Source organism: Bombina bombina, chromosome 2 (genome assembly GCF_027579735.1).
Source record: "Bombina bombina isolate aBomBom1 chromosome 2, aBomBom1.pri, whole genome shotgun sequence".
Lineage (NCBI taxonomy): Eukaryota > Metazoa > Chordata > Amphibia > Anura > Bombinatoridae > Bombina > Bombina bombina.
In genome coordinates, this window is record NC_069500.1 from 1,115,795,632 (window position 1) to 1,115,823,213 (window position 27,582).

The 27,582-nt window shown below is 34.6% G+C and overlaps 1 protein-coding gene across 1 annotated transcript; it reads left to right on the plus strand.

Moving 5' to 3' along the window:
* The first annotated feature begins 1,028 nt into the window (after window positions 1–1,028).
* Window positions 1,029–25,078, plus strand: TDO2 (tryptophan 2,3-dioxygenase). The gene is made up of 12 exons (XM_053703769.1): window positions 1,029–1,107; window positions 1,285–1,387; window positions 5,360–5,450; window positions 13,053–13,123; window positions 13,323–13,450; window positions 15,631–15,817; window positions 16,587–16,694; window positions 19,086–19,197; window positions 21,888–21,945; window positions 22,049–22,128; window positions 23,325–23,415; window positions 24,290–25,078. Exons 1-12 carry the CDS (start codon window positions 1,073–1,075, stop codon window positions 24,441–24,443), a joined length of 1,218 nt encoding a protein of 405 aa, XP_053559744.1. The 5' UTR covers window positions 1,029–1,072; the 3' UTR covers window positions 24,444–25,078.
* Window positions 25,079–27,582: the final 2,504 nt, after the last annotated feature.

Genomic DNA, 27,582 nt, shown 5'->3' on the forward strand with positions numbered 1-27,582 from the left:
ATGAAACACATGAACTAACATCCTCTAGCTGTGAAAAAAAGTCAAATGCATTCAAATGAGAGGCGGCCTTTAAGGGCTCAGAAATTAGCATATGAGCCTACCTAGGATTAGCTTTCAACTAAGAATAACAAAAGAACAAAGCAATTTTGATGATAAAAGTAAATTAGAAAGTTGTTTAAAATTATTTGCCCTATCTGAATCATGAAAGTTTAATTTGGACTTTACTATCCCTTTAATAATAACGGTTTACTTCAGGTCTATCAAAGCACTAACTTTTAAAGCTGTATTTGGGATTCTGCAAAACTTAAAGGGACATGAAACCCAAAATGTTTCTTTTATGATTCATATAGATTATAGAATTTTAGTCAACTTCCAAATTTACTTCTATTATTTAATTTGCTTAGTTCTCTTGGTATCCTTTGCGAAAAAAGCATACCCAAATAAGCGCAGGACCTGGAAGCCATCTGCTGATTGGTGGTCGCACATATATTCCTCATGTTTGGCTTACCGATGTGCTCAGCTAGCTTTAAGTAGTGCATTGCTGTTTCTTTAGCAAATGAGACCATGAAAAACATTTACATTGTTCATAGGTATTTCCATTTCTATCATCTTACATTTTAAAAAGCCCTTTATTAAAGAAAATATATGAAATTAAACAATATGTTGATGGAAAATTAACCTTTTCTTTTCACAAGATACAGATAACTTTTTCAGCAAATATATTGTCATACATTTTAAAATGGTTAATAAATTGTCAAATTTAAATTACAATAAAGGCAATGCATTAAAAAATATATTTGTCTTTGTAAATATTTTTATGAATTTTTTATTTTAAAATATGTATAAATCTTGCCCATTGTGCTTTGAATTTTTGTAAATTTACCTTTAGAAAGTGGACAGTAAAAGCGAGGTTGAGATAAGCATTTTTGTTTACTAATTATTGGTAAAGATGGGCAGAAAGCAGGAGCTGAAAGGTGATTGGTTGCTATAATATTATCAGCAAGTATAAAGCTTGTGCAATGTTTACTGGGAGGTCAGTGGTGTCATTCTAGTATATTATCCAGCATAAACCATGAGTGGCTGTCCTTTTATGGGAAGAAAATACAAGTAAGTAAATACTATATATATGTACAGTATATATATATATATATATATATATATATATATATATATATATATGTACTGTATATATAAGTAAAATATATTGTAATTTTAAGTTGAACTATTTTTAGGTTTTTATATGAATATTGTAACTATACATATCATGTTATTTTTCTGATTTAGCTTTAATCAGCTTTCGCTGGAAGATAAAAACAATGATGAACATTCACAAGACGGAATAAACAAAGCTAGTAAAGGTGGACTAATATATGGTGATTATCTACAAGTAAGTTATAAACACTTATATATAAATATATATGTTAATAACATTATGTCAATTTTGACTTTAAAAGGACATTCAAGTGCAAAATTAAAATGCTCTATTTTTTTATTTAACAAATTCATTTGTTTCACAATGTAAAGTCAAAGTTGTGCTCCTACAGCTGAGTGTAATGAAATTCAGGAATACTTGTGTATGTACCAATCACTGGCTCTACTTTTATCTGAAGTAGAAAGGGGCGTTCCATAAGAGCAACTTTGACTATACGTAAGAGAAGAGATTTTGGAAAAAACAAAACATTAAAATGATTAATGCATTTAATTTTAACACTAGAGTGTTCCTTTAACTTCACAAAAGCCACCGAAAGTCTTTAGTCATCACAGCATTAGCAGGGGAGATTATTTTATTTTATGGCTTTAGTTTGCTACTGATGGGATGTTATCATTTTCAATAACTTAGTCATGCTTTGCTTATTAAAATACCTGTTTTACCCCAGTTACTTATCTCCTTGTCCCTGCTGGGAACATGTACATTTATGGCTGTTGATATCTTTCGGAATAAGGGGAGCTACACGAATTTTGAACTCCTCATGTGCCCCCTAGAACCACCACTGAGCATTGGAAAGATTTAAATTTCAATAATGTAAAAAGTTTACAAATTTTTCAATGAAGCGCATTATTTAGCCATTACAATTAGGGCGCATCTGTCAGAAAAACACTTCAACCGAATGTGTCTTACAACTTATGTGACTCTTTATAGCTATGTGCTATATGCTGGTACTATGACACAGGTCTACTGCCATACTTAAAAACATAGGTCGATGTGCTGCATGAGGTGTAGACATTGGATTATTATGTATAAAATATTTTATATATATATATATATATATATATATATATATAAACACACATATACATTTCCCTAGAAATTCATATTGTAGATCAGCAATTGAGCGTTAATTGTTTAATTATATTTAGTATGGATGTATATAAAAAAAAATACATAAATGTCCCTTTGGTTCCGTGGACTATCAAATTAGTTTAAAAAAACAAACAACAAAATTGGCAATTTTAGCACGTACTCTTAAATAGAGTTGCCACCCATTCTAAATTGAAAAGTAGAGTATATAAGTGGATATAAAAATGTTATAATATGTTAGCCAAATTACAAAAATCTTATAATATGTTAGCCAGATTACAAGTGGAGCGGTATGTAACGATCCCGCTCGAGTGCTCACTCTGCTAGAAGTAAATTTTTATGCTTGTATTACAAGTTGAAAGTAAGCGATTTTTGCTTGTACGCTAACCCAACGCTCATCAAAAGCAGAAGTTAGAATATCGCACGTGTTAACGTATTCCCCCATAGAAGCCAATGGAGAAAAAAAAACTAACACCCTACTCTTGCGCAAACACGATCACATATTCTCTAGTGCGCTAACCTGACATGAAAATATTAATATTTCACAGTCCAATGTTTTTCAGATGGCAGAAAATGTTCTGTTTATTCTTAAATACATATTACTATATATATCTAAAGGTATTTTTCTATATATATGTATACCTATATATATATATATATATATATGCATGATTATATATAAGTATAGATATATACAGTTATATATATATATATGTACATAGAACACGCTCTGCTATGTGCAGAACATTAGAATGGGAAATATTTACAATAAATACACAGTATAACACTTTATTAAATATTAGTCCTAATGCCCGTTTACACGGGCCATTTTTGGCGGTACCACTCCTTGCTCTCTCTCTCCCCCTCTCTTTTGTGCTCTCGCCCCCTCTCTTTTGCGCTCTCTCCCCCCTCTCATTTACGCTCTCTCTCGCTCCACCTCTCGTTTACTCTCTCTCCCTCCTCTCTTTTGCTCTCTCTCCCCCTCTCTTTTGCTCTCTCTCTCCCCCCTATCTTTTGCTTTCTCTCCCCCTCTCTTTTGTGCTCTCTCCACTCTCTTTTGCGCTCTCTCTCGCTCCACCTCTATTTTGCTCTCTATCTCCCCCCTCTCTTTTGCTCCCTCTCTCCCCATCTCTTTTGCTTTGTCTCCCCCCCTCTCTTTTGCTCTCTCTCCCCCTCTCTTTTATGCTCTCTCTCTCACCCTCTCTTTTACGTTTTCTCTCTCTCTTTTGCGCTCTCTCTAACCCCCATCTTTTGCGCGCTCTCTCTTCCCCTCTCTTTTGCACTCTCTCTCCCCTTCTCTGTTGTGCTCTCTCTCTCCCCCTCTCTTTTGTGCTCTCTCTCCCCCCTCTCTTTTGCGCTCTCTCCCCCTCTCTTTTGCACACTCTCTCTCTCCCCTCCCTCTCTTTTGCTCTGTCTCTCTCCCTTTTTTTGGTCTCTCTTTCCATCCCTCTCTTTTGCTCTCTCTCTCCCCCCTCTGTTTTGCTCTGTCTCTCTCCCCTTTTTTTGCTCTCTCTTTCCATCCCTCTCTTTTGCTCTCTCTCTCTCCCCCCTCTATTTTGCTCTCTCTATCCCCCCCTTTCCCCCCTCTCTTTTGCTCTCTCTCTCCATCCCTTTATTTTGCTTTCTCTCTCCTCCTCTCTTTTTCTCTCTCTCCCCCCTCTCTTTTGCTCTCTCTCCCCCTCTCTTTTTCTCTCTCTTCCCTCTATTTTGCTCTTTCCCCTCTCTTTTGCACTCTCTCCCCCCTCTGTTTTGCTCTTTCTCCTCTCTTTTGCTCTTTCTCCATCCCTCTCTTTTGCTCTCTCTCTCTTCCCCTTTCTATTGCGCTCTCCCCCCTCTCTTTTGCTCTCTCTCCCCCCCCCCTCTATCCCCCTCTCTTCTTTTGCTCTCTCTCCCCCCTCTTTTGCTCTCTCTCTTCCCCTCTCTTTTGCTCTCTCTCTTTCCCCCTCTTATTTTCTCTCTCCCCCTCTCTTTTGCTCTCTCTCTCTCCCTCTCTTTTTCACTCTCTTCCCTCTATTTTGCTCTTTCCCCTCTATTTTGCTCTTTCCCCTCTATTTTGCTCTCTCCCCCCTCTCTTCTGCTCTTTCCCCTGTCTTCTGCTCTTCCCCCTCTCTTTAGCTCTTTCCTATCTCTTTTTGTCTCAACCTCTCTCTTTCTATTTCTCTCCCCTCTCTCTTGCGCTGACCGCGCCCGACCAAGCCCCCCCGCCATGATCGACCATGTCCCTACAATACCCGGCCACGCCACGCTCCCACCGACCACGCCCACGCTCCCGCCCGGCCACGACCACTTTCGCCCCACCACCGCAAACAGCATGTCAGGTAAGGCCAGGTGTGTTTGTCCTCGTGCTGTCTCTACTGCGCATGACAGTTTCGGACAAACACACTTGGCCTTTTATTTTATAGGATAAATATTGCATAAATATGCTTTTACATGTTTTCATCTACTTGACTGCAAAGGGCTTGACTGCAAATGTCTATATATGTGTACATATGTATTTATGTGTTTATATGTGTATATATGTCTGTAAATACATATATACACGTGTAAATACATAAATATATATATAATTTTTGTTCCATTTTTTTTAAATCCTTTTTATCAGATAGTGTTACTATGAGTGTACTTGTACTTTGTAATGTATCTTTGATGTGTTTTGTGACACTTTTTGTTTCGCAAAACAGTTAACCAGAGTTCTGAGGTTGTGATATACCGAAGAGCATTAACTTCCATTGCACTCAAGTGATCGCGTTTACTTCCAACTTTTAATAAAGCGAGTGAAAAACTTGATGCACGGAAACACCCACAATAAACTTTTCGCTTGTGCGCAACTGTTAGAGCTCCACTTGTAATCTGGCCCTCAATCTGTGACATAAATACCTGTATTTCAGGTTGATGGGTTTATTTTCAATGCACTATTACTGCACACAATATTAAGAAATAATAAATAAAATATTACTGTAATGTCTGTTTTTTCAGTTTTTATAAAATGTAGTACCTGTCTAGAGAGCGTGCATGTCTGAATACGATATGCCAGTGAGTCTGTGATGTCATTTCTTTCAGCTTGATAAAATATTAGATGCTCAAGAGCTACAAAGTGAAAAGAAGGGAAATAAAATTCATGATGAACATCTTTTTATTGTTACCCACCAGGGTGAGTTATCCAAAGCAATATAAATACACTTTGGTAAATGTGCTGTTAACCTCATTTGTATCTGCTTATTTTGAGGATTTTTTAATAGCTACTTCCATTCTTGATTTTTTTTTTAAAAAAAATTTCACATTTGCGCTTCTGTGAACTTTATAGATTAATAATTGTAAAATAATTTATACAGATTGTCTTCCCAGAGGAAACACAAAGTCCTTAGAACATAAGCTTTTAACTGATCATTAGCAATTGATAAACTTAGGAAATAAATTCTTTCTTTACTCCCTTTAAAACACCCATATATCTGCCTATATATGGGTGTTTATTGCTATTGCTCGCACGCTAACTCTGCTAGAAGTTAGCTTTTTGCACGTTAGGTAGTGCTCATATTGTGAGTTGAAAGTATAAGCTTTAGCTTGCGTGCTAACCCGATGCACGCAAAAAGCCGAACTTAAAATATTGCAACCACATTAATGTATTCCCCAATAGAAGTCAATGGAGCAGAACAACTGGAAAAAACTAACACCCTACTTGTGCGCAAACCTGCATATTCTCAAGTGCACTGACCCGATATTAATATTTCACATTCCAATGTTTTTCAGACAGCAGAATATGTTCTGTTTATTCTTAAATAAATATTTTCACATATATCTGATGGTATTTTGTTACAATATATATATATATATATATATATATATATATATATATATATATATATATATATGTATATATTTATATATATAATTATATACATATATATATAAATATCAATTTATAAATACATAGAACACATTCTGCTATTTGCAGAACAATAGAATCTGAAATATTTACAGTAAATACATAGTATAGCACTTTATTAAATATAAATATTGCATAAATATGATTAATCTACTTAACTGCAAAGGACTCCAATGCACTTTATATATATATATATATATATATATATATATATATATATATATATATATATATATATATATATATATATCTTTATATGTATATGTTTGTATGTGTTTACATGTGTATATATGTCTGTAAATACATATATACACATATCAATACATAAATACATATGTACACATATATAAATATATATTTATATATATATACATATTTATACATGTATATCTATGTATCTCTATGTTTTTTTTCCTAATACCTGAGACCTCACCTCTTTGAGCCCTTATAACTTTTTTGTGCATCATTTGTTTAAATAATTTTTATTAGATAGTGTTATTATGAGTGTAACTGTACCTTTTAATGTATTTGTGATGTGTTTTGTGACACTTTTTTGTTTCGTTAAGCAGTTAACTAGAGCTGTGAGGTTGCGCTATCCTGACCCACGTTAAATTCAATTGCGCTCAAGCCATCACCTTTACTTTCAACTTGTAATGTGCCCATTACATCAGATGTGTGCAAACAGCCGTTAAAACTCAATATCGCTTGTACAAATCTGTTAGCGCCCCACTTGTAATCTGGCCCATATTATTTTCCAAACAAGTTTATTGTGACATTGAATCAAACTAATGTTAGCATTTTAGGTTCTCTACAACATGCTGCATCAAATGAGGCTTGCCACTTCAAAATGGTTTTCTGCTTTACTACACTGGTATAAGCAATAGAAAGGTCCATTGTGAGAGAGACACTCACATAACGAGAAACTACACTGAAATACAGTTTAGTTATTCTGACCACATTAAACTTCCTACCGTTCTTGTTGATGTTTTTTGTCATTGTAATTAAAGTAGAGATTCTTCATTGCAAAGCAATAAACATTTAAAAATTAAATAATTATAAAATAATTCATAAAATTTTCTTCCTCTCCCTCCAAAGCAATGTTTTTTGTAATGCTTAAAGATATAGTTGCGTAAAAAAGGAGGTGAATTAATTAAACAGGGACAGTCTAATCAAGCCAATCCGAAAAATGCTTATTTGCCATTTATTGCTGCTCCTTATCATACTTTAACTATGTGTTTATCCCTTTTGGGCTAAACACATATTCACATAAAAGCATTTGTACAATAATCAAATTAGATATGCTTTAAAATGGAGATTAACCAAGCAAACGGCTAGATTTAGAGTTTTGTTGGTAAGGACCCGCGTATCTAACGCTGGCTTTTTTCTGGCCGCACCTTTAAAATAACTCTGGTATTGAGAGTCCACAGAATGGCTGCGTTAGGCTCCAAAAAAGGAGCATAGAGCATATTTAACGCAACTTCAACTCTCGATACCAGAGTTGCTTACGGACGCGGCCAGCCTCAAAAACGTGCTCGTGCACGATTCCCCCATAGGAAACAATGGGGCTGTTTGAGCTGAAAAAAAACCTAACACCTGCAAAAAAGCCTCGTTCAGCTCCTAACGCAGCCCCATTGTTTCCTATGGGGAAACACTTCCTACGTCTGCACCTAACATTCTAACATGTACCCCGAGTCTAAACACCCCTAACCTTACACTTATTAACCCCTATTCTGCCGCCCCCGCTATCGCTGACCCCTGTATATTATTTTTAACCCCTAATCTGCCGCTCCATAAACCGCCGCTACTTACATTATCCCTATGTACCCCTAATCTGCTGCCCCTAACACCGCCGACCCCTATATTATATTTATTAACCCCTAATCTGCCCCCCACAACGTCGCCTCCACCTGCCTACACTTATTAACCCCTAATCTGCCGAGCGGACCGCACCGCTATTATTATAAAGTTATTAACCCCTAATCCGCCTCACTAACCCTATAATAAATAGTATTAACCCCTAATCTGCCCTCCCTAACATCGCCGACACCTAACTTCAATTATTAACCCCTAATCTGCAGACTGGAGCTCACCGCTATTCTAATAAATGTATTAACCCCTAAAGCTAAGTCTAACTCTAACACTAACACCCCCCTAAGTTAAATATAATTTTAATCTAACAAAATTAATTAACTCTTCTTAAATAAATTATTCCTATTTAAAGCTAAACACTTACCTGTAAAATAAATCCTAATATAGCTACAATATAAATTATAATGATATTATAGCTATTTTATGATTAATATTTATTTTACAGGTAACTTTGTATTTATTTTAACCAGGTACAATAGCTATTAAATAGTTAAGAACTATTTAATAGCTAAAATAGTTAAAATAATTACAAATTTACCTGTAAAATAAATCCTAACCTAAGTTACAATTAAACCTAACACTACACTATCAATAAATTAATTAAATAAAATACCTATAATTATCTACAATTAAACCTAACACTACACTATCAATAAATAAATTAAATACAATTCCAACAAATAAATACAATGAAATAAACTAACTAAAGTACAAAAAATAAAAAAGAACTAAGTTACAAAAAATAAAAAAAATATTTACAAACATTAGAAATATATTATAACAATTTTAAACTAATTACACCTACTCTAAGCCCCCTGATAAAATAACAAAGCCCCCCAAAATAAAAAAATGCCCTACCCTATTCTAAATTACTAAAGTTCAAAGCTCTTTTACCTTACCAGCCCTGAACAGGGCCCTTTGCGGGGCATGCCCCAAGAAGTTCAGCTCTTTTGCCTGTAAAAAAAACATACAATACCCCACCCCCCAACATTACAACCCACCACCCACATACCCCTAATCTAACCCAAACCCCCCTTAAATAAACATACCACTAAGCCCCTGAAAATCTCCCTACCTTGAGTCGTCTTCACCCAGCCGAGCCAAATTCTTCATCCAAGCGGAGCAAGAAGAGGTCCTCCATCCGGTAGAAGTCTTCATCCAAGCGGGGCAGAAGAGGTCTTCCATCCGATTGAAGTCTTCATCCAAGCGGCATCTTCTATCGTCATCCATCCGGAGCGGAGCGGCAGCATCCTGAAGACCTCCGACGCGAAACATCCATCCTGGCCGACGACTGAACGACGAATGACGGTTCCTTTAAATGACGTCATCCAAGATGGCGTCCCTCAAATTCCGATTGGCTGATAGGATTCTATCAGCCAATCGGAATTAAGGTAGGAAAATTCTGATTGGCTGATGGAGTCAGCCAATCAGAATCAAGTTCAATCCGATTGGCTGATCCAATCAGCCAATCAGATTGAGCTGGCATTCTATTGGCTGATCGGAACAGCCAATAGAATGCGAGCTCAATCTGATTGGCTGATTGGATCAGCCAATCGGATTGAACTTGATTCCGATTTGCTGATTCCATCAGCCAATCAGAATATTCCTACCTTAATTCCGATTGGCTGATAGAATCCTATCAGCCAATCGGAATTCGAGGGACGCCATCTTGGATGACATCATTTAAAGGAACCGTCATTTGTCGTTCAGTCATCGGCCAGGATGGATGTTCCACGTCGGAGGTCTTCAGGATTCTGCCGCTCCGCTCCGGATGGATGACGATAGAAGATGCCGCTTGGATGAAGACTTCAATCGGATGGAAAACCTCTTCCGCCCCGCTTGGATGAAGACTTCTACCGGATGGAGGACCTCTTCTTGCCCCGCTTGGATGAAGACTTCTACCGGATGGAGGACCTCTTCTTGCTCCGCTTGGATGAAGAATTTGGCTTGGCTGGGTGAAGACGACTCAAGGTAGGGAGATCTTCAGGGGCTTAGTGTTAGGTTTATTTAAGGGGGGTTTGGGTTAGATTAGGGGTATGTGGGTGATGGGCTGTAATGTTGGGGGGTGGTATTGTATGTTTTTTTTTACAGGCAAAAGAGCTGAATTTCTTGGGGCATGCCCCGCAAAGGGCCCTGTTCAGGGCTGGTAAGGTAAAAGAGCTTTGAACTTTAGTAATTTAGAATAGGGTAGGGCCTTTTTTTATTTTGGGGGTCTTTGTTATTTTATTAGGGGGCTTAGAGTAGGTGTAATTAGTTTAAAATTGTTGTATTATTTTTCTAATGTTTGTAAATATTTTTTTATTTTTTGTAACTTAGTTCTTTTTTATTTTTTGTACTTTAGTTATTTTATTTCATTGTATTTATTTGTAGGAATTGTATTTAATTTATTTATTGATAGTGTAGTGTTAGGTTTAATTGTAGATAATTATAGGTATTTTATTTAATTAATTTATTGATAGTGTAGTGTTAGGTTTAATTGTAACTTAGGTTAGGATTTATTTTACAGGTAAATTTGTAATTATTTTAACTATTTTAGCTATTAAATAGTTCTTTACTAATTAATAGCTATTGTACCTGGTTAAAATAAATACAAAGTTACCTGTAAAATAAATATTAATCCTAAAATAGCTATAATATAAATATAATTTATATTGTAGCTATATTAGGATTTATTTTACAGGTAAGTGTTTAGCTTTAAATAGGAATAATTTATTTAAGAAGAGTTAATTAATTTCGTTAGATTAAAATTATATTTAATTTAGGGGGGTGTTAGTGTTAGGGTTAGACTTAGCTTTAGGGGTTAATACATTTATTAGAATAGCGGTGAGCTCCAGTCGGCAGATTAGGGGTTAATAATTGAAGTTAGGTGTCGGCGATGTTAGGGAGGGCAGATTAGGGGTTAATACTATTTATTATAGGGTTAGTGAGGCGGATTAGGGGTTAATAACTTTATTATAGTAGCGGTGCGGTCCACTCGGCAGATTAGGGGTTAATAAGTGTAGGCAGGTGGAGGCGACGTTGAGGGGGGCAGATTAGGGGTTAATAAATATAATATAGGGGTCGGCAGTGTTAGGGGCAGCAGATTAGGGGTACATAGCTATAATGTAGGTGGCGGCTCTTTGCGGTCGGCAGATTAGGGGTTAATTATTGTAGGTAGCTGGCGGCGACGTTGTGGGGGGCAGGTTAGGGGTTAATAAATATAATATAGGGGTCGGCGGTGTTAGGGGCAGCAGATTAGGGGTACATAAGTATAACGTAGGTGGCGGTCGGCAGATTAGGGGTTAAAAAAATATAATCGAGTGTCGGCGATGTGGGGGGACCTCGGTTTAGGGGTACATAGGTAGTTTATGGGTGTTAGTGTACTTTAGGGCACAGTAGTTAAGAGCTTTATGAACCGGCGTTAGCCCAGAACGCTCTTAACTACTGACTTTTTTCTGCGGCTGGAGTTATGTCGTTAGATTTCTAACGCTCACTTCAGCCACGACTCTAAATACCGGAGTTAGAAAGATCCCATTGAAAAGATAGGATACACAATTGACGTAAGGGGATCTGCGGTATGGAAAAGTCACGGCTGAAAAGTGAGCGTTAGACCCTTTTTTGACTGACTCCAAATACCAGCGGTAGCCTAAAACCAGCGTTAGGAGCCTCTAACGCTGGTTTTCACGGCTACCGCCAAACTCCAAATCTAGGCCAAAGTGTTTAAACATATAGTAATAATCATAACCAGAGAAGCAATGCGCTACTGGGAGTTAGTCGATCACTAGGCATAGGCAGAATTTCATTATTCATCATGTTTTTACTAAGCATTTGCCAAATATGCCACAGGCAGCAGTATTCACCTATTTTCAGCGCTAAATGTATTTGTGTAATATTGCAACACACAAATAGCTATGCAAATCCATATAATTGGGTTTTACACTATTACACAAATAAATCTGACACTGAAAATAGCTGAATACAGCTGCATGAGACCATGTTTGGTGTTTGTTTATTAAACAAATGCCAGATCAAAAAATTCTGCCCATACCTACTGATCAGATCTAGCTGGCCAATAACAAGAGGCATCTACACGTAGACAATAATCCGCAGCTAACTCCCAGTAGTGCATTGCTGCCTCTAGTAAAGCTTTCAATGACAATTAGAGAAAATAAATAAATTGATGTCTATTAAAATTACATACTCTGTTGGAATCAATAAAGTTACATTTTGACTTTTATGTCCCTTTAAGTGCAGTAGATGCTATCCCTTTAAACAGAAATGCATTTAAATATATTGTGATACAGCTTTGAGTAATTTATTTTATATGTGTCAATATGACCTCACTGACAAGGCCTAATGAAGGCCGAACTGAACATCTGGGATTGCCATGTTCCATTTTCAGGATGAAATATTTAAATGAGATGACTTTAGAGTCATTCACTGGCTGTTCATGCTTGTGAAGTAATCAGTAAGTTAATCTGCAAATCATTCTGAAGTCATCACCCAGAATTTGTTACCTTAGCTGATGACTTTACAAGCCAGATGATGTCTGAGGATGTGCAAATGACTCTAAAGTAGCTTGATGATCATCAAATGACTCCAGGATGATCTCTAAAGTAATCATGTTTGTCTTGGGTAAAGACTAATGGTGGACAATGTTTCCAGGCAAGGAACCTGTCCCCCCCCCCCCCCCCTGCGCGACATAGAATATCACCCATGTTCTTGGAAAATGAATTGCGAAACCGCAGGGGTTGTCAATCATCCCGATCAGATGAGTTTGGGGTTATTTAACTCACCTGCTATGATGAGGAGAGGTTAGGAAGCAGTGGTCTTATGACCGCAGCTGCTTAACTTGTGCTTGCAGGCTCTCAAGTACTCATTTGCAGCTTTATAAATGAAGCCCACAAAGAAACCAGTCTGGTATTATCCACATGAGCACACTAGCTTAGAAATAAAGAATTAGTTCACATTAAATAACTTCAAACTTTTCATAATTGCGCATGTTGCTCATTTCACTTTCAGCCTATGAACTTTGGTTCAAACAGATTCTGTGGGAATTGGATTCAGTCCGGGAAATTTTTCAAAATGGACATGTAAGTAAAATTGTCATTTATATTACAATGAAGATAGTGACCTAACTCTTGCTAAAAATCCCAAATATATATATATATATATAAATATATATATATATATATATTCTGTATTAAATACAAGAATTATTAGTATTAATTTAAATAATATATATCAAAATATTAAACATTTGCAAATCAATTCATTTATTACTTTTTTCAGGTGAGAGATGAAAGAAACATGCTTAAGGTTGTGACACGAATTCACCGGATATCAATTATCTTGAAATTACTAGTGGAACAATTTTCAGTTTTGGAAACAATGACAGCAATGGACTTTTTTGACTTCAGGTGATAATGTTTGGAAATGCTATAACTGAAGCACCATAGTTAGTTTCATTTGCTGATAGGATATTTATAATTATGACATCATGGTATCTGAGGATGACGCTCACACTCTGCTGCTGTTGTAAACAGCTGTTTTATATAAAAGGTTCTAAATATAAATAGTGACAAGAGCTTTATTTTTACCACAAAATCAATAAAACCAAAATTCTAATCCATGAAAAAGAAAGAGGAAGAAAAAATTGCAATAAAGAAGTTATAAGTGAAACTGCTTGAGATGATAATACATTACAAGCTATCATTATAAAGATCTTTTTAAAGGGACATTGTACTCATTGGGGCCCATTAAGCTCAGTATGGAACTTGAAGGTCCATGTTTCTGGTGAGCCTTCAGACTCGCCAGAAACAACAGTTATGAAGCAGCGGTCTAAAGACCGCTGCTCCATAACCTGTCCACCTGCTCTGAAGAGGCGGACAGAGATAGCGTGAAATCAACCCTATCGAATACGATCGGGTTGATTGACACCCCTGCTGGCGGCCGATTGGCCACAAATCTGCAGGGGCGGCATTGCACCAGCAGTTCAGCATTGCTGTTGGTGCAATGCTGAATGCGGAGAGCGTATTGCTCTCCGCATTCAGCGATGTCTGTCGGACATGATCCGCTGATCGGATCAAGTCGGACAGACATTTGTTAAATAGGCCCCATTATCTCCACTTTAATGTGTTACTGATGATCCATTTTACCTGCTGGAGTATATTTAATTGTTTGCAAACAACCCTTTTACCTTTTTTTTGTTATTTGAAATAACTACTTTTATCTGCTGTATCACCACCTATACTGAACATATGAGTAACAAGTGTTTTCTCTGTAGAAAAGCTAGGCAAACCGAATATAATAACACTGATTAATCTCCCAGGTTTTAATAAACAATATCAGTTATTTAAAATAAAAAATAAACATAAAGGACCATTTTCTCATAAATGGTATACTCTGCAGTATGTATAACATAGTAACATAGTAGATGAAGATGAAAATAGACAGAAGCCTATCAAGTTCAACCTATACAAATCTAACAGGACATTTAATGATAGTTTAGATTAAGTAAACAAGTTATTTGAACAGTAAAAAACAGAGACACAAAAATCAGTACTGCTTTTTATTCTTGTGTGTGGCTACCAATCTCCAAGCAAACTAATGGCAAGAAACTTTTAGTTATACAATAGTTTAATGTATCTCACAGGGTAGTACTGCATTTGTTTTAAAATGGTTTTATGTCATAAACCCTGATACTTAAGGGCTATTATAATAAAAAATAACATGATCATTAGAGCAGACAACTGCTAAACCTAAACAGAAACTGCAGCTAACCCAACCCAGCTGTGCAACTAGCGCTGCTGATTGTCTCCGAGGCTCCAGAGTGGCACTTTTCCTATGTATTTAACCGCTTTGAGGGGTTTAAATACATAGATTTGCTTGCTCAATAGTGATAAAATTACATGCTCTAAGGAATGAGATGTCTCTAGAAGACTATAACAGTAGCCCATTATTACATGGTTAATGTTTATAATTTGTTCTGTTTTGTCACTAAGGTTTGGTTTATTTCATCTTATATTTCCATAATTCTATCTGGCCTGCTGACTATAAATACTGATGTATAACATGGTTTTGTTGGCCACAAGCTTGTATACTTAGAGCTTTATTGAACAAAAAATTCATAGGTGGGATCTGGTTGAGGCACAAACAAATATTTTCTAAAAAAAAAAAAATATGCACATTTGATTCCTTTAATTTTGGATCAAAATAGTTTTTGAACTTTTCAAAACTGCATAATTCTAAAAAGACGTTTGCTTTTCTTTAAGTTGTATTCCATTTGTATCCTTTCATTAACATATTTTATAACATTCAGAAATATAACTGGCTCAGTCTGAAGAGTGATCACATAATCCTTTTTCCTTTATTATAAACGTGTATTAATACATAAGCAATGATTTTGTGTTAGATGGGTTATGGCATATACTCTATAATGAAAGGAATGTAAGCATGTTTAACAGTTCATATAAGGTAAACTAGTTGATACAAGTCAGCAATTTAAAACATATGTCTTAAATCATTATAAACGAGTTTGACATATGTAGCCTAGACTAAAACAGCATAATTATAAGGGTCATGTTTCTACCTTTCAAAGGGAGTACTTGTCTCCAGCCTCTGGGTTTCAGAGTTTGCAGTTTCGGTTATTGGAGAATAAAATCGGTGTCCCGGAAAGTTTGAGAGTTCCATATAATAGAAGGCATTACCGTGACAACTTCAAAGGAAAGGAGAATGAAGTGCTTCTGAAATCTGAGGAAGAGCCGACACTTTTGGGATTAGTACAGGTAATGGAGTTATGGAGTTGGTCTCTCTTTCTCATATATATTATATATATATATATATATATATATATATATATATATATATATATAGCAACAAACAAAAGCACTCTCAAGTCTGATGAAGGAGTCTGTGTGAACCCCGAAACATCAATAAACATTGGTTTATGACCCACTTTTAACAAGACCTGAGAGTGCTTTCGTTTGGTGCTCTATTCATCTCATGTTTGCACCCAGACCGTTGACCCAGGAGGACAGATTTACTTTTAGGGTTGCGTTTTATATATATATATATATATATATATATATATATATATATATATACACATATATACATACAGTATATATATATATATATATATATATATATATATATGAATAATTTTCTTTTTTTAAAATATTCAGATGAGTTCCCTTGGGTTATAAACATACATTTTATTTAAATTCTATCTTTGGAGGTTTATTATTGGAATATGATACTTCTATATAATATTACTTTACCAAATATTTATCACATTTCTTCCAAAAATAAGACTTCCTTTTACTCCGGAACACAAATTTATTTGGTATTTTGTATTGCAAATGTTACACTTAATAAAGGTGTGAAACATAATAAATGTTCGCATAATGTTTAAAGTTATAATACATTTACATTGGATAATTAATTTATTTACACACATTTAATAAAATGCCTAGTAATTGCCTTTAAACTATATGGCTCTGTTACATATTTTTTTTTACATAATTTGGATTTCATTCCACCATTTATATTAAGGCATGGCTGGAAAGGACACCTGGACTGGAAGAAGCGGGTTTCAATTTCTGGGGAAAGTTTCAAGTTAATATATTCCAAGGACTTGATGAAGAACTTTCTGCAGCAAAGGTAACGTTATTGAATATACATAATATTTTTATATGGCTAAATACTCAATACCACCAAAATAATGATTTATCAAATCTTGACTTGGCAGATATACTATTGCTGTGGCTCAAGCAAGTGCAATAATGTGCTTTATATGCGTCGTACAAATGCACAGGTCTCTTTTTTCTTTCTGCTTATCATTTAATATTTTTTCTTCTTTATGGGGCAATAAACTCATTTTATAAGTATTATAGTATTAAGGCTAATCCCTACCTCTCTGTAGTCTTGAGTGTCAACATGTTGAAATCTATCTTTAAAGGGACAGTCCAGACCAAAATAAATTTTCATGATTCAGATAGAGAATGTTATTTTAAACAATTTTCTAATTTACTTTTATCACCAATTTTGCTTTGTTCTATTGGTATTCTTAGTTGAAATTTAAACCTAGGAGGTTCATATGCTAATTTCTAAAGCCTTGAAGGCCGCCTCTTCTCTCAGGGCATTTTGACAGTTTTTCACCACTAGAGGGTGTTAGTTTATGTGTGTCATATAGATAACCCTGTGCTCACGCACATGGAGTTCAGGTGAGCCAGCTCTGATTGGCTAAAATGCAAGTCTGTCAAAAGAACTGAAATAAGGGGGCAGTTTGCAGAGGCTTAGATACAAGATAATCACAGAGGTAAAAAGTGTATTTATATAACTGTGTTGGTTATGCAAAACTAGGGAATGGGTAATAAAGGGAGTATCTATCTTTTAAAACAAACATTCTGGTGTAGACTGTCCCTTTAATTACATTCCAGTGCTGACCTGTTTGCACATGTGCAGCAACTGTCCTTCAGATACCTGCAGTGTAACCTAGGTTCCAAAATGGCAGCACCCATGATTAGAGGGAGGAACATGAAATGTATTTAGTGTTTAGCGTCAATTTAGCTATTACACATTTGCTAATTGAGGAGCATCATTACGGTTCAATAGCAAAGTTAAAAAAAAAAAATAGCTTAATATTGCTTTACCCCGATCTTGTTTGCGCTGCATTCGTAATGTGGCCCTTTGTATTTAATAGCAATGTGCATTCTGATTATAATTATATGATACCTCTTTTGATGTAGATATTTAATTCAACACCACTGTGCACAATCTACAGTACCTTAAATGGTGCATTATTGATTACTAGGCATATGTTAAAGTCCTAAAAAAAATTAATCAGAATGAACTTTCAAAGAAAAAACAGAAATTTCAAGGAAATTGCTTGTAACAAGAGGTCACAATTTAAGGCTGGAGGAAAGGAGATATAGGGGCCGATTTATCAATGTCTGGCGGACATGATATGCTGTAGCATATCATGTCCGCCAGACATCGATGAATTCCGACAGTATACTCTGTCTGCATTTAACATTGCACAAGCAGTTCTAGTGAACTGCTTGTGCAATGCCACCCTCTGCAGATTCACTGCCAAACGACCGCTAGCAGGGGGTTGTCAATCCACCGATCATATACAATCGGGTGGATTGATGTCCGCAGCCTCAGAGGCGGTGGATGAGTTAAGGAGCAGTGGTCTTAAGACCGCTGCTACTTAACTCCTGTTTCCGGCGACCCTGAAGGCTCGCGTGGAAACAGTGGTATTCAGGCCTATTCGGCCCTTGATAATTCGGCCCCTTAATCTCCAGCAACAGAAACATTTTTTTTACTGTAGAGCAATCAAATTGTGGAGCTCATTGCTAAGAAGGTAGTGAATGCCAATACCTTAGATTAATTTAAAAATGGCTTAGATACATTTCTGTCTAGATATAGAATTCAGGGATATGAGAGATTGTGTTAAAGGGGCAAAAGACACCAATTTTTATTTAACTGCATGTAATACACTACTATAAAGAATAATACGCACAGATACTGATATAAAAATCCAATTTAAAACATTTAAAAAAAAAACTTACTTAGAAGCTCCCAATTTAACACTGTTAATGAGATAAGCTTGGGACACAGACTGAAAGGAGCTGATAGCAGTACCTCCCCCTACCCTTCATATGAAAAGACCCATTATACAAACAGAAGCAGTCTGAAGTCTGTATACATCTAAAACGTTGGGGCTTGATTAGGAGTCTGAGAATCAGCACAATGTTATAGAAAAATAAGCAAAACTATGCATTTTTAAAAAAAAAAAAAAAAATACACCCAGATGGGCTATATAAATGGAACATCTACAAAACATTTATGCAAAGAAAAATCTAGTGTATAATGTCCCTTTAAATGGGTCACCTTTTTAATGGGATTAAGCTCAATTGGAACTTTGATTGTAAATCAGGTAGGATCTGTATAGGTTGAACTCGAGGGAGTTCTGTCTTCTTTCAACCTCATCTACTATGTTTCTATGTTACTAGGGATTTGTAAATTAATTGTCCATCTTTTTGAAAGGCTAAGCCAGATTCAGAAGATAAAGAAGAGCAGCTGGCAGAACTTCAGAAACAAAAAGAAGTGTTTGTTGCTTTATTTGATGAGAAACGCCATGAGCATCTTCTTAGTAAAGGTAAAATAGGTTAAGCACCTGCACAATTATCTCCATAGCTTTCTTAAAGAAAGGTTTTGCTTATTGAACAAAAAAAGAAATAGCCTTAAGAATTGGTACAGGCACATTAACAAGTATAATAAAGTTGTATAACTGTTACAGTGCTTTAATGAGGTCTGAACCCCAAAGTGAAGCTAACATTACCAAGATGAACGTCTTTCCAAATCATATAATAATGACAAAGTCTATATCACAGTTCTGTAAAGAGAACACTCATACATTTACAGATATTGGATTTTAAAGGGTCATATTTAACCCTGCTCTAACATTCTTATATCGCATACCATATTTTAATAAAAACATAGCACTTTTTATATAAAGTATTTGCAGTTCAAAACAAGCAAGTTAGTTATATCATACAACCCAGCTTGACTTCTTACAATTATTTTTTTTTTATGTAGTCCAGCATGGTGTTTCCCAAACTGAATTAACAGTGGACACTTTTCTGAGGTTCAAATGTGTTTGCTGCTTTGGAGCCAATGTGGTTCATGTTCACTCATACAAGCCTGTACCACAATGGTTCCAAAACGGCTTTCAGAGGTGGGAAGATAAATCACCCCAACCTCATTCATTCGGGGTGATTAAAAAGCCTTGCTCTTGCATGATTGGTCACGTGAGAGCAGGGTGCAATGGGGAACACAAATTTACTTGTCAATAACTATAGATAGCAGATGTACAGAATCCACTGACAGGCGGACACATTCCATATTTGTGAACCTTGTCCGTGCATCTAATAATAACTTGCCCTATGATCATAAAGTATCTCTTTAGCTTCCGAAAAATAAGCCACAATTCTTATTTATAAGTTGTAGTACCCTGCCAAAATCGTAAAATATCTGTCAAAAAAATTCCTTGATTTCTATCCATAACATGTATTGCCTTCCCAAGACCCCAAAATATCTACAAAAATTTTTTTCTGGATATCACCCACCCAGAGAGATGCTGCGATGAAATCATGCATAGATTAAATAAAATCAATTGGGAAAATTATTTCTTTGCCCCACAAGAAAAAAATGACTGATTAAAGATAACAAAAATATTTAGCTTATCAGTACTCCCAATTCAAGAACCATTTGCTTTACAGATAACAGCAAATCCACCCTTCTAATCTTAGGGTCATTTGTTAAACCATTGGATGACAATTTCCTTTAAAGTTGCTGGTGACCTTTGCATTTAGTAATCTTCTCTGAATTAAACTAAACAAACAGGGATAGCTAACATTTACTGATAACTCAGTTACTTTTTAATAAAACATTTTAATGAGAAGCATATTCTTAATTTTTAAAATCAGATTTTTTAAACTGTGTTAACCTTAGTCTTTTATTGCATTATTGATTATTATTTTATTGCATTGATTTTGTAATTTAAAATGTACAATTTGATTAATCTGGATTTACAGTTGACAGTTTTCAGTTATCTATAAAAATATATTTTTGTAAGCTTTGACTTAATATATGAATCTTGTAAAGATCAAATATTGGACACGTTTTATGGGACATTAAACTGCACTGTGCAATCACAATAGCATGGTGGAAATTTTTAAATTCCATCAAAATCCATTCATGTCACCTGTGTCTGACAGACAAACCTGGTTATATCCCAAAGCTTGGTATAGGTTTGATATTCACTTTAACAATGCCAATAATTGCACTTCTTTAATAGTCTATATCCATATTGCACATTGTACAGAAGCATACTGTTGCTACTGAGTGGTGTGTGCCTTTCTTGCCCTATAGTGGTTGTTTAGAGGTAAAAGCAAAATAATGATGATTTATGCTGTTTTTTATTAAAGGGACATTAAACACTAATTAAATGCTACATGGACTGATGCATTCAAAGAAAAGATTAGTCTAAGAAGAACATGTAGATATATGTTTAAAAGGTTAATTAGCTGTTTAAATATTGACAAAATAAGTGTAAAGTTATAACAGTTATAAATAGATCACTAAAGTTTGCAGCCAATCGCTGCGTGGAATATAACAGTGTTCTGCACTTCCATTTCTAACAGGAACTGAAAAGCTCACAATTTAAGAATGAAATTACATGAAAAGGGTACAAAATAAATAATGAAAGTATATTGCAAAGTTTTTTTCTATATATATGATTTATCATTTTATATTACTATCTCAAAGTGTTTAATGTCCCTTTAATACTGACGGAGGGCTCTCAGTGAATTATCAAATGCCCACTAGCTTATCTAATTGGTAAGTTAGGAAACTATATGAGTGGAAAGGGAGTCTGGGCTCATGTAAGGAAACATGTTGGAGATTTGCTGTAATCAATTTAAGTCATGTTATCTGTTAAATTTACAAGAAAACTAATTAAACTGGATGACCCCCAGTAAAACCCATATCATAATGGCCAAAATATTGCTTGCTGTGAATAAATACCAACATCTACTTATAAAACAAATCAAATTAAATCAGCATTTTGACAGTTGTTAAAAAAAAAGAAACTGAATACTTAAGTAGTTGCTGATGAGTTGCTAGAAAGTTTAGGTTCCAAGGGTAGTGTTCAGTTATTATTTAGTCACTATTATACTTGTTGAAGCCTAAAAAAAAGAAATATTAACTATTTCACTATGTACATGAAAAATTATAGTGTTCCAAAGAATGAATAAAATCAGATACACAATTTTGAATGTTTTGCAGGAGATAGGCGGCTGTCTTATAAAGCGCTAAAAGGGGCTTTAATGATCTACTTCTACAGGTAAATACAGAGTAAATTATATTGTTTTTCTTTATTTCATGACTGAAACGTCAAGATTCTAAGTTCATGTAACAATTTATTCTTTCTTTCTTTTTTTCCCAAGGGAAGAACCACGGTTTCAGGTTCCATTCCAACTTCTCAATTCTCTTATGGAAATAGACACTTTGATGACTAAATGGAGATGTAAGTTTTATTGATATTCCAGTCATTACACAGATGTGTTTTTTATTTATTTTTTTACCAACGTTGCACAAATGTCAGTGTTTGAAATCATTTGTAGTTTATCTATACACTCACAGAACTGGACGGGGACCACAAAATAGGCCCAGACATTTAAAAGAGGAGCAACTCACATCAGTTAGACCTCTGTCAGCTTGTTAGCCATAATACACCAGATCTCTCGTCCTGCAGCACCTCACAGCCAGACAGAAAATGTTCTTTCTGTTTTACAAAATAGACAGATTTTAACAGCTTTCCTAAGGTTATCCATATTAAGAGAGGGTCGTATATATCAGCAAGGCCGATAAAAGAGGCCGGCCCACTGGACATTTTTCCTGTATGCCCTATGGTCAGTCTGGCCTGAAACAATGGAGTGGAGAAAAAAAAAATCTCATTCTTACAATTTGCAAGGGACAAGTGGTTAGCCTGCTGCAATCAGCATTTAATCCTTTAAAAAGTTCTAAGACATTCTAATCCATGAAAAGATTCCTTGATTGAATTAGAAAAATAAACTAAAATTATATATGAATTACATCCTTGATTAGAAACATATTTGTAATATACATATATTAGGAGAAATGCTTCTATTAAGTTATCACTGTTTTAGTGTTAACATTTTTCTCTGCACGTACATACTGTAGCTAGATATTCTAAGTGTACCAGCATTTTAAATACTGCAGCTGCTCAGAGCGCAAGTGGGACTTGTATCATGTCAGCAATTAATAAATTGTGTCATTACCAGATGGTACAAGCACCTTAGTCTCTCTGCACAAGTGCTATGTTTAAAATGCTAGTGCATGGTGCATACTTAAATACACCTTTGAAATAGCTATATCTTTAATTAGAAGCATTTTTGCTAATACATGTATACCACATGGATTCAAGATTTGACTGGAATGTCCCTTTAAGTCTTTTTTGTAATGTAAAATTTTTGCCAATTTTATGATTAACTTTGAATACAAATGCCAAGTATAAAAACATACAGAATTTTTACTTGCAGTCCTGCTATAGGCAGTAAACTAGTTACTAGATTAGCCAGATAATAAAACCTAGAGGAGAGAAACCGAATTAAGTCAGATTATTCATTCACTTTTACATTTCCAAAAAATCTTTTCTGAAAAGTAAGAAATAAACCTTTACAAAATCCATAATCTCCATAGATAATCATGTGTGCATGGTGCATCGAATGATTGGCAGCAAAGCTGGCACAGGAGGCTCATCAGGTTATCAGTACTTACGCTCAACTGTAAGGTAAGATAAAGCATCTCCATTAAACTATGCAGTTATAATCAACATACTGTATATAACAGACCAGATATGTTTTATTGTAATTTAAAGCGTGTCTTTGTACCTGCTTATGTGATCTTTTATTCCCATAAAGTTAGCATCTGAAACTTTGCCTTCATATAAAGAAAAAATAAAATGGATAGTCCTATGTACTTTTCCTTCCAGTCTATATATGTCCCCACTGTAAAGCTTGCATTTTAGAGTAAGGGCCAGATTACGAGTGGAGCGCAAACGTTTGCACACAATCAATATCCGGTTTTCGTGATCGTTTGCATGCAGGTTAAATTGTGTTGATATTACAAGTTAAAAGTTAATGGGATTGCTTGAGCGCAATTTAAGTTAATGATCGTCAGGTAAGAGCTGTGGTTAACTGTTTCGTGAAACAAAAAAAAGTGTCACAAAACACATCAATAATATATTACAAGCTACAGTTACACTTATAATAAAACCATCTCATACAAATTATTAATATAACTTTTTACTTTCAACTTTACTTTTTACCAGCGCAACACTACGCACGCAAAAACTTTAGTTTATAGTGCAATTAGCGCTAAATAGCAATCCACTTGAAATCTGTCCCTAAATGTTTTACTGTCCTAATTCTAGTACCATCTAGACATAAGAAGGCCATAATTATATAAAGTCAAGAGATAAAAATGTATCATATTTTGCTAACATTGCTCTATTTTAACGTGAGTTAATACTAATTGGTTTTGAAATATAAATGATTAATAATTCCTAATTTTAGTATATGTATACAGAAAATGACAACCACTAATAAATCTAACAAGATTAATTAACTATTCAACATTTCTGTCTCTCCTTTTTTTTTACTTAGTGACAGGTACAAAGTATTTGTGGATCTTTTCAACCTCTCAACATACTTAGTTCCAAGGCACTGGGTACCTCGGCTGAATCCAAGCGTTCATAAATTTCTTTATACTGCAGAATGTTGTGACAGTTCCTATTTCAGCAGTGATGATTCTGACTAAAATTAGGATTTTGTACATTGTAAGATAAATAAATATATATAGAACAGCAAACCCATTACCTCAAATCTTCAAAAGTGTATGTATTGTTAATATAGTATATATAACAAATGTATACAATTTATTTATGTTAAGTAGAAATAATTTATGTGTAAACTTAAATCACGCTACATATTGCCATTTGGTAAATAAAGTATTCTGCATAGTTTTTTGTATAGGTATTTTGTAAATATAATATTTGTAGTAATGTATCTCTTTATTTATGTCAGTAGCAATTTATTTTAAAAATCCTATTATTACATTTTAAATATTGAGCATAAATCAACACAAACATTTGCAAATACCAAAAAAATAATAATAATAAAAATAAAATATAGCTGCAAGCAGCAATAGAGGTGGCCAGCGCATTATATTTGCAATGCCATATAAGTAGTTATGTCACAAAATAAAGCTATATAACAACTGTTTACAGTTCTAACATAAGCATTTGGAAAAAAAACACATTTTCGAAATGTTTGCGTTTTTTAAAATGGCTGCCACACCATATGACCTATACTTTCAACATGAACAAATGTAACTCTAGGTGACAATATATGGTTATACAGCAAATTTCACAGTTTTAAAATAAGCGGTTGAAAAGAAAACACAGTTTTGAAATTTTCGCGTAAACCAAGATGGCTGCCCGATCGTAAGATATACAGCCTCTATATTATGCACAATAGTGCTCACTATAGATGTCAATAAACTTGGCAGAAATAAAGCATTTTTGTAAAAAGGTTTTTGTTTTATTATGAATTTAAATATATCATTAAGCAATTTTGAACAATTCAAAATGGCTGCCAAACCACATGACGTATCAACTTCTCTTGAACAAATCTGAATGTTAGTCACAAGATAACTCTATAAACAAAATTTCAAGTCTCTCCCATAAGCGGTTTCGGAGAAGAAGATTTTTATAGTTTTTAAAAATGGCGCATACGAAACAAAATGGCCACCAAGCTATGCAATGTATGGCTTTCAAATTGCACATACTAATGCTCACTATAGACATCTACAATATGCAGAAGTTTCATGAAAATTTGAAAATGTTTTAGTTCACAAAGGTGATTGCGCAATGCAAATTTTAACTGCAATATTGTCTTTAAGGGTTATGACTATGTGTAATCATGTGTCTATTACACTGTAATATCGTTAAATATTGTAAAACTAATGTATAAAGTGCAAAATTACGCAATTAAATGGCGATAAAAAGGTTAATGTCTCAAAGCAGCCATGTTGATTATGGAAAAATCGCAGTTTGAACAAACTTGGTAGAGGACCTTGCAAGGAGCATATGTGCAAAATTGTGCGTCATTGCACTAAGCGGTTTAGGAGAAGATGTTTGAATATTTTCGCAAAATGCAAGATGGCTGCCACATCATATGACCAAGGCACTTCTCTTGAGCAATAGCAATTTCAGGTCATAGTAGCACTAAGCACAGCGAGTTTCAAAGTTGTAACATAAGCAGTTCCAGAGCTAAATATTTTTAAGCATTTGTCGAAATTTGACGCAAAAAGCAATATGGCTAGCAGAGCATGTGACCTATGAGTTAAATTTTGCATGAGATGTAGCACAGCAATAGTCTGTACCAGCATACCTGATTTTAAGAGCTTTGCAAAAACAGTTAAGCAGTAATGGGCAATTGAATACAAAGTTTGGCGGAATAAAAAGAATAATAATAATAATCCGAACAATAACAATAGGTTGTCCTGCAACTTTGTTGCTGGCCACCTAATTATTATGTGACAGTCTATAATTACTAGTACATGTAGTTTCTCTATACAAAACAACAAATGGATACAGCTATGCACCACTTTACAATTCAAGTATAAATAAAGTTTAATCTGAAACGTATATGCAAGAAGAAGCTTAAATGGGTCCTGTGGCAATTTTGCAGAAATATGTTAAATCTAGAGCTACATTCTTATATTGATAATGTTATCAATGTTATGTGATAATTATGAAAATGTAAAATATTTGACATAGTTTTGTACTATGATGTCATGTCATGTAATAAATAAATGTGAATACTTTGCATGGATGCACTCTGTATTATGTACCAAAGTCACATACACAAATACATTGTTTAGTTGTGAAGATCATTGTTTAGAAACTGTTCCTGGAGTAAATCATGTAGTCACTACAAAAACTATTTTCTTGACCATCTTCTGGAGATCTGTTCTCTATACAAGTCCCAGAGCCTTTACAAGGATTATGAAGATATATTATACAGATCAGTGAACCATTTTTATTTCCCCAGATAAAGACTATTTTTTTCTCTGACTACATTCTTGAGTTTAGCCCAAGGATACACTTATGGTATGAGGGTCTACAAGACATATTTTTTGGTTAAATATCAGCTTTTACTCCTTACACCTCAGTTAAATAATTAAAGGGACAGGAAACACAGTGTAATTACAAGATATTTTGGCTGTGTTGCTATAGAACAGTATATCAGCTTTTAATGTTTTCAAAACATTTAACATAATTTTTTCTGTAATTATTTTACAATAGCCAAACTCCACCTACCATTTTCATTATATGGAGTAGCCAATTATTTGCAGTTGGTTTCAGTTAAAGCCAATTAGGGACAAATATCTAGCAGATTTAGCCTTGAAAAGTCAACAGGGTGAATTTTAGGCTCTGAAACATAAAAACTGCTCAATTTTCAGAGCTAAATTACACGAAAAGTGGACAAAATCAATAATGAAAATATAATGAAAAGTAGTTTCATTATCCATAAATAAACATCATATATACATACTCAAGGTGTTTACTGTCCCTTTAAACTTTCATATGCCATCAAAGGTCTGTGCCAGTAAAAAGGAGCAGAATCTGATAGAACACTGTCTAATATATAAATAGAAGCTACCTATTAATTTGAAAAATCATCACAAACCATGAGCTATTTATCTTATATAAAACATGGACACAATATTTTGAATTAAAAAAAGCGGCGAAGAATCTCCTCTAGTATAGCATATGTCCTCTAGTATAGGATATGTCCTCTAGTATAGCATATGTCCTCTAGTATAGGATATGTCCTCTAGTATAGCATATGTCCTTTGGTATAGCATATGTCCTATAGTATAGCATATGTCC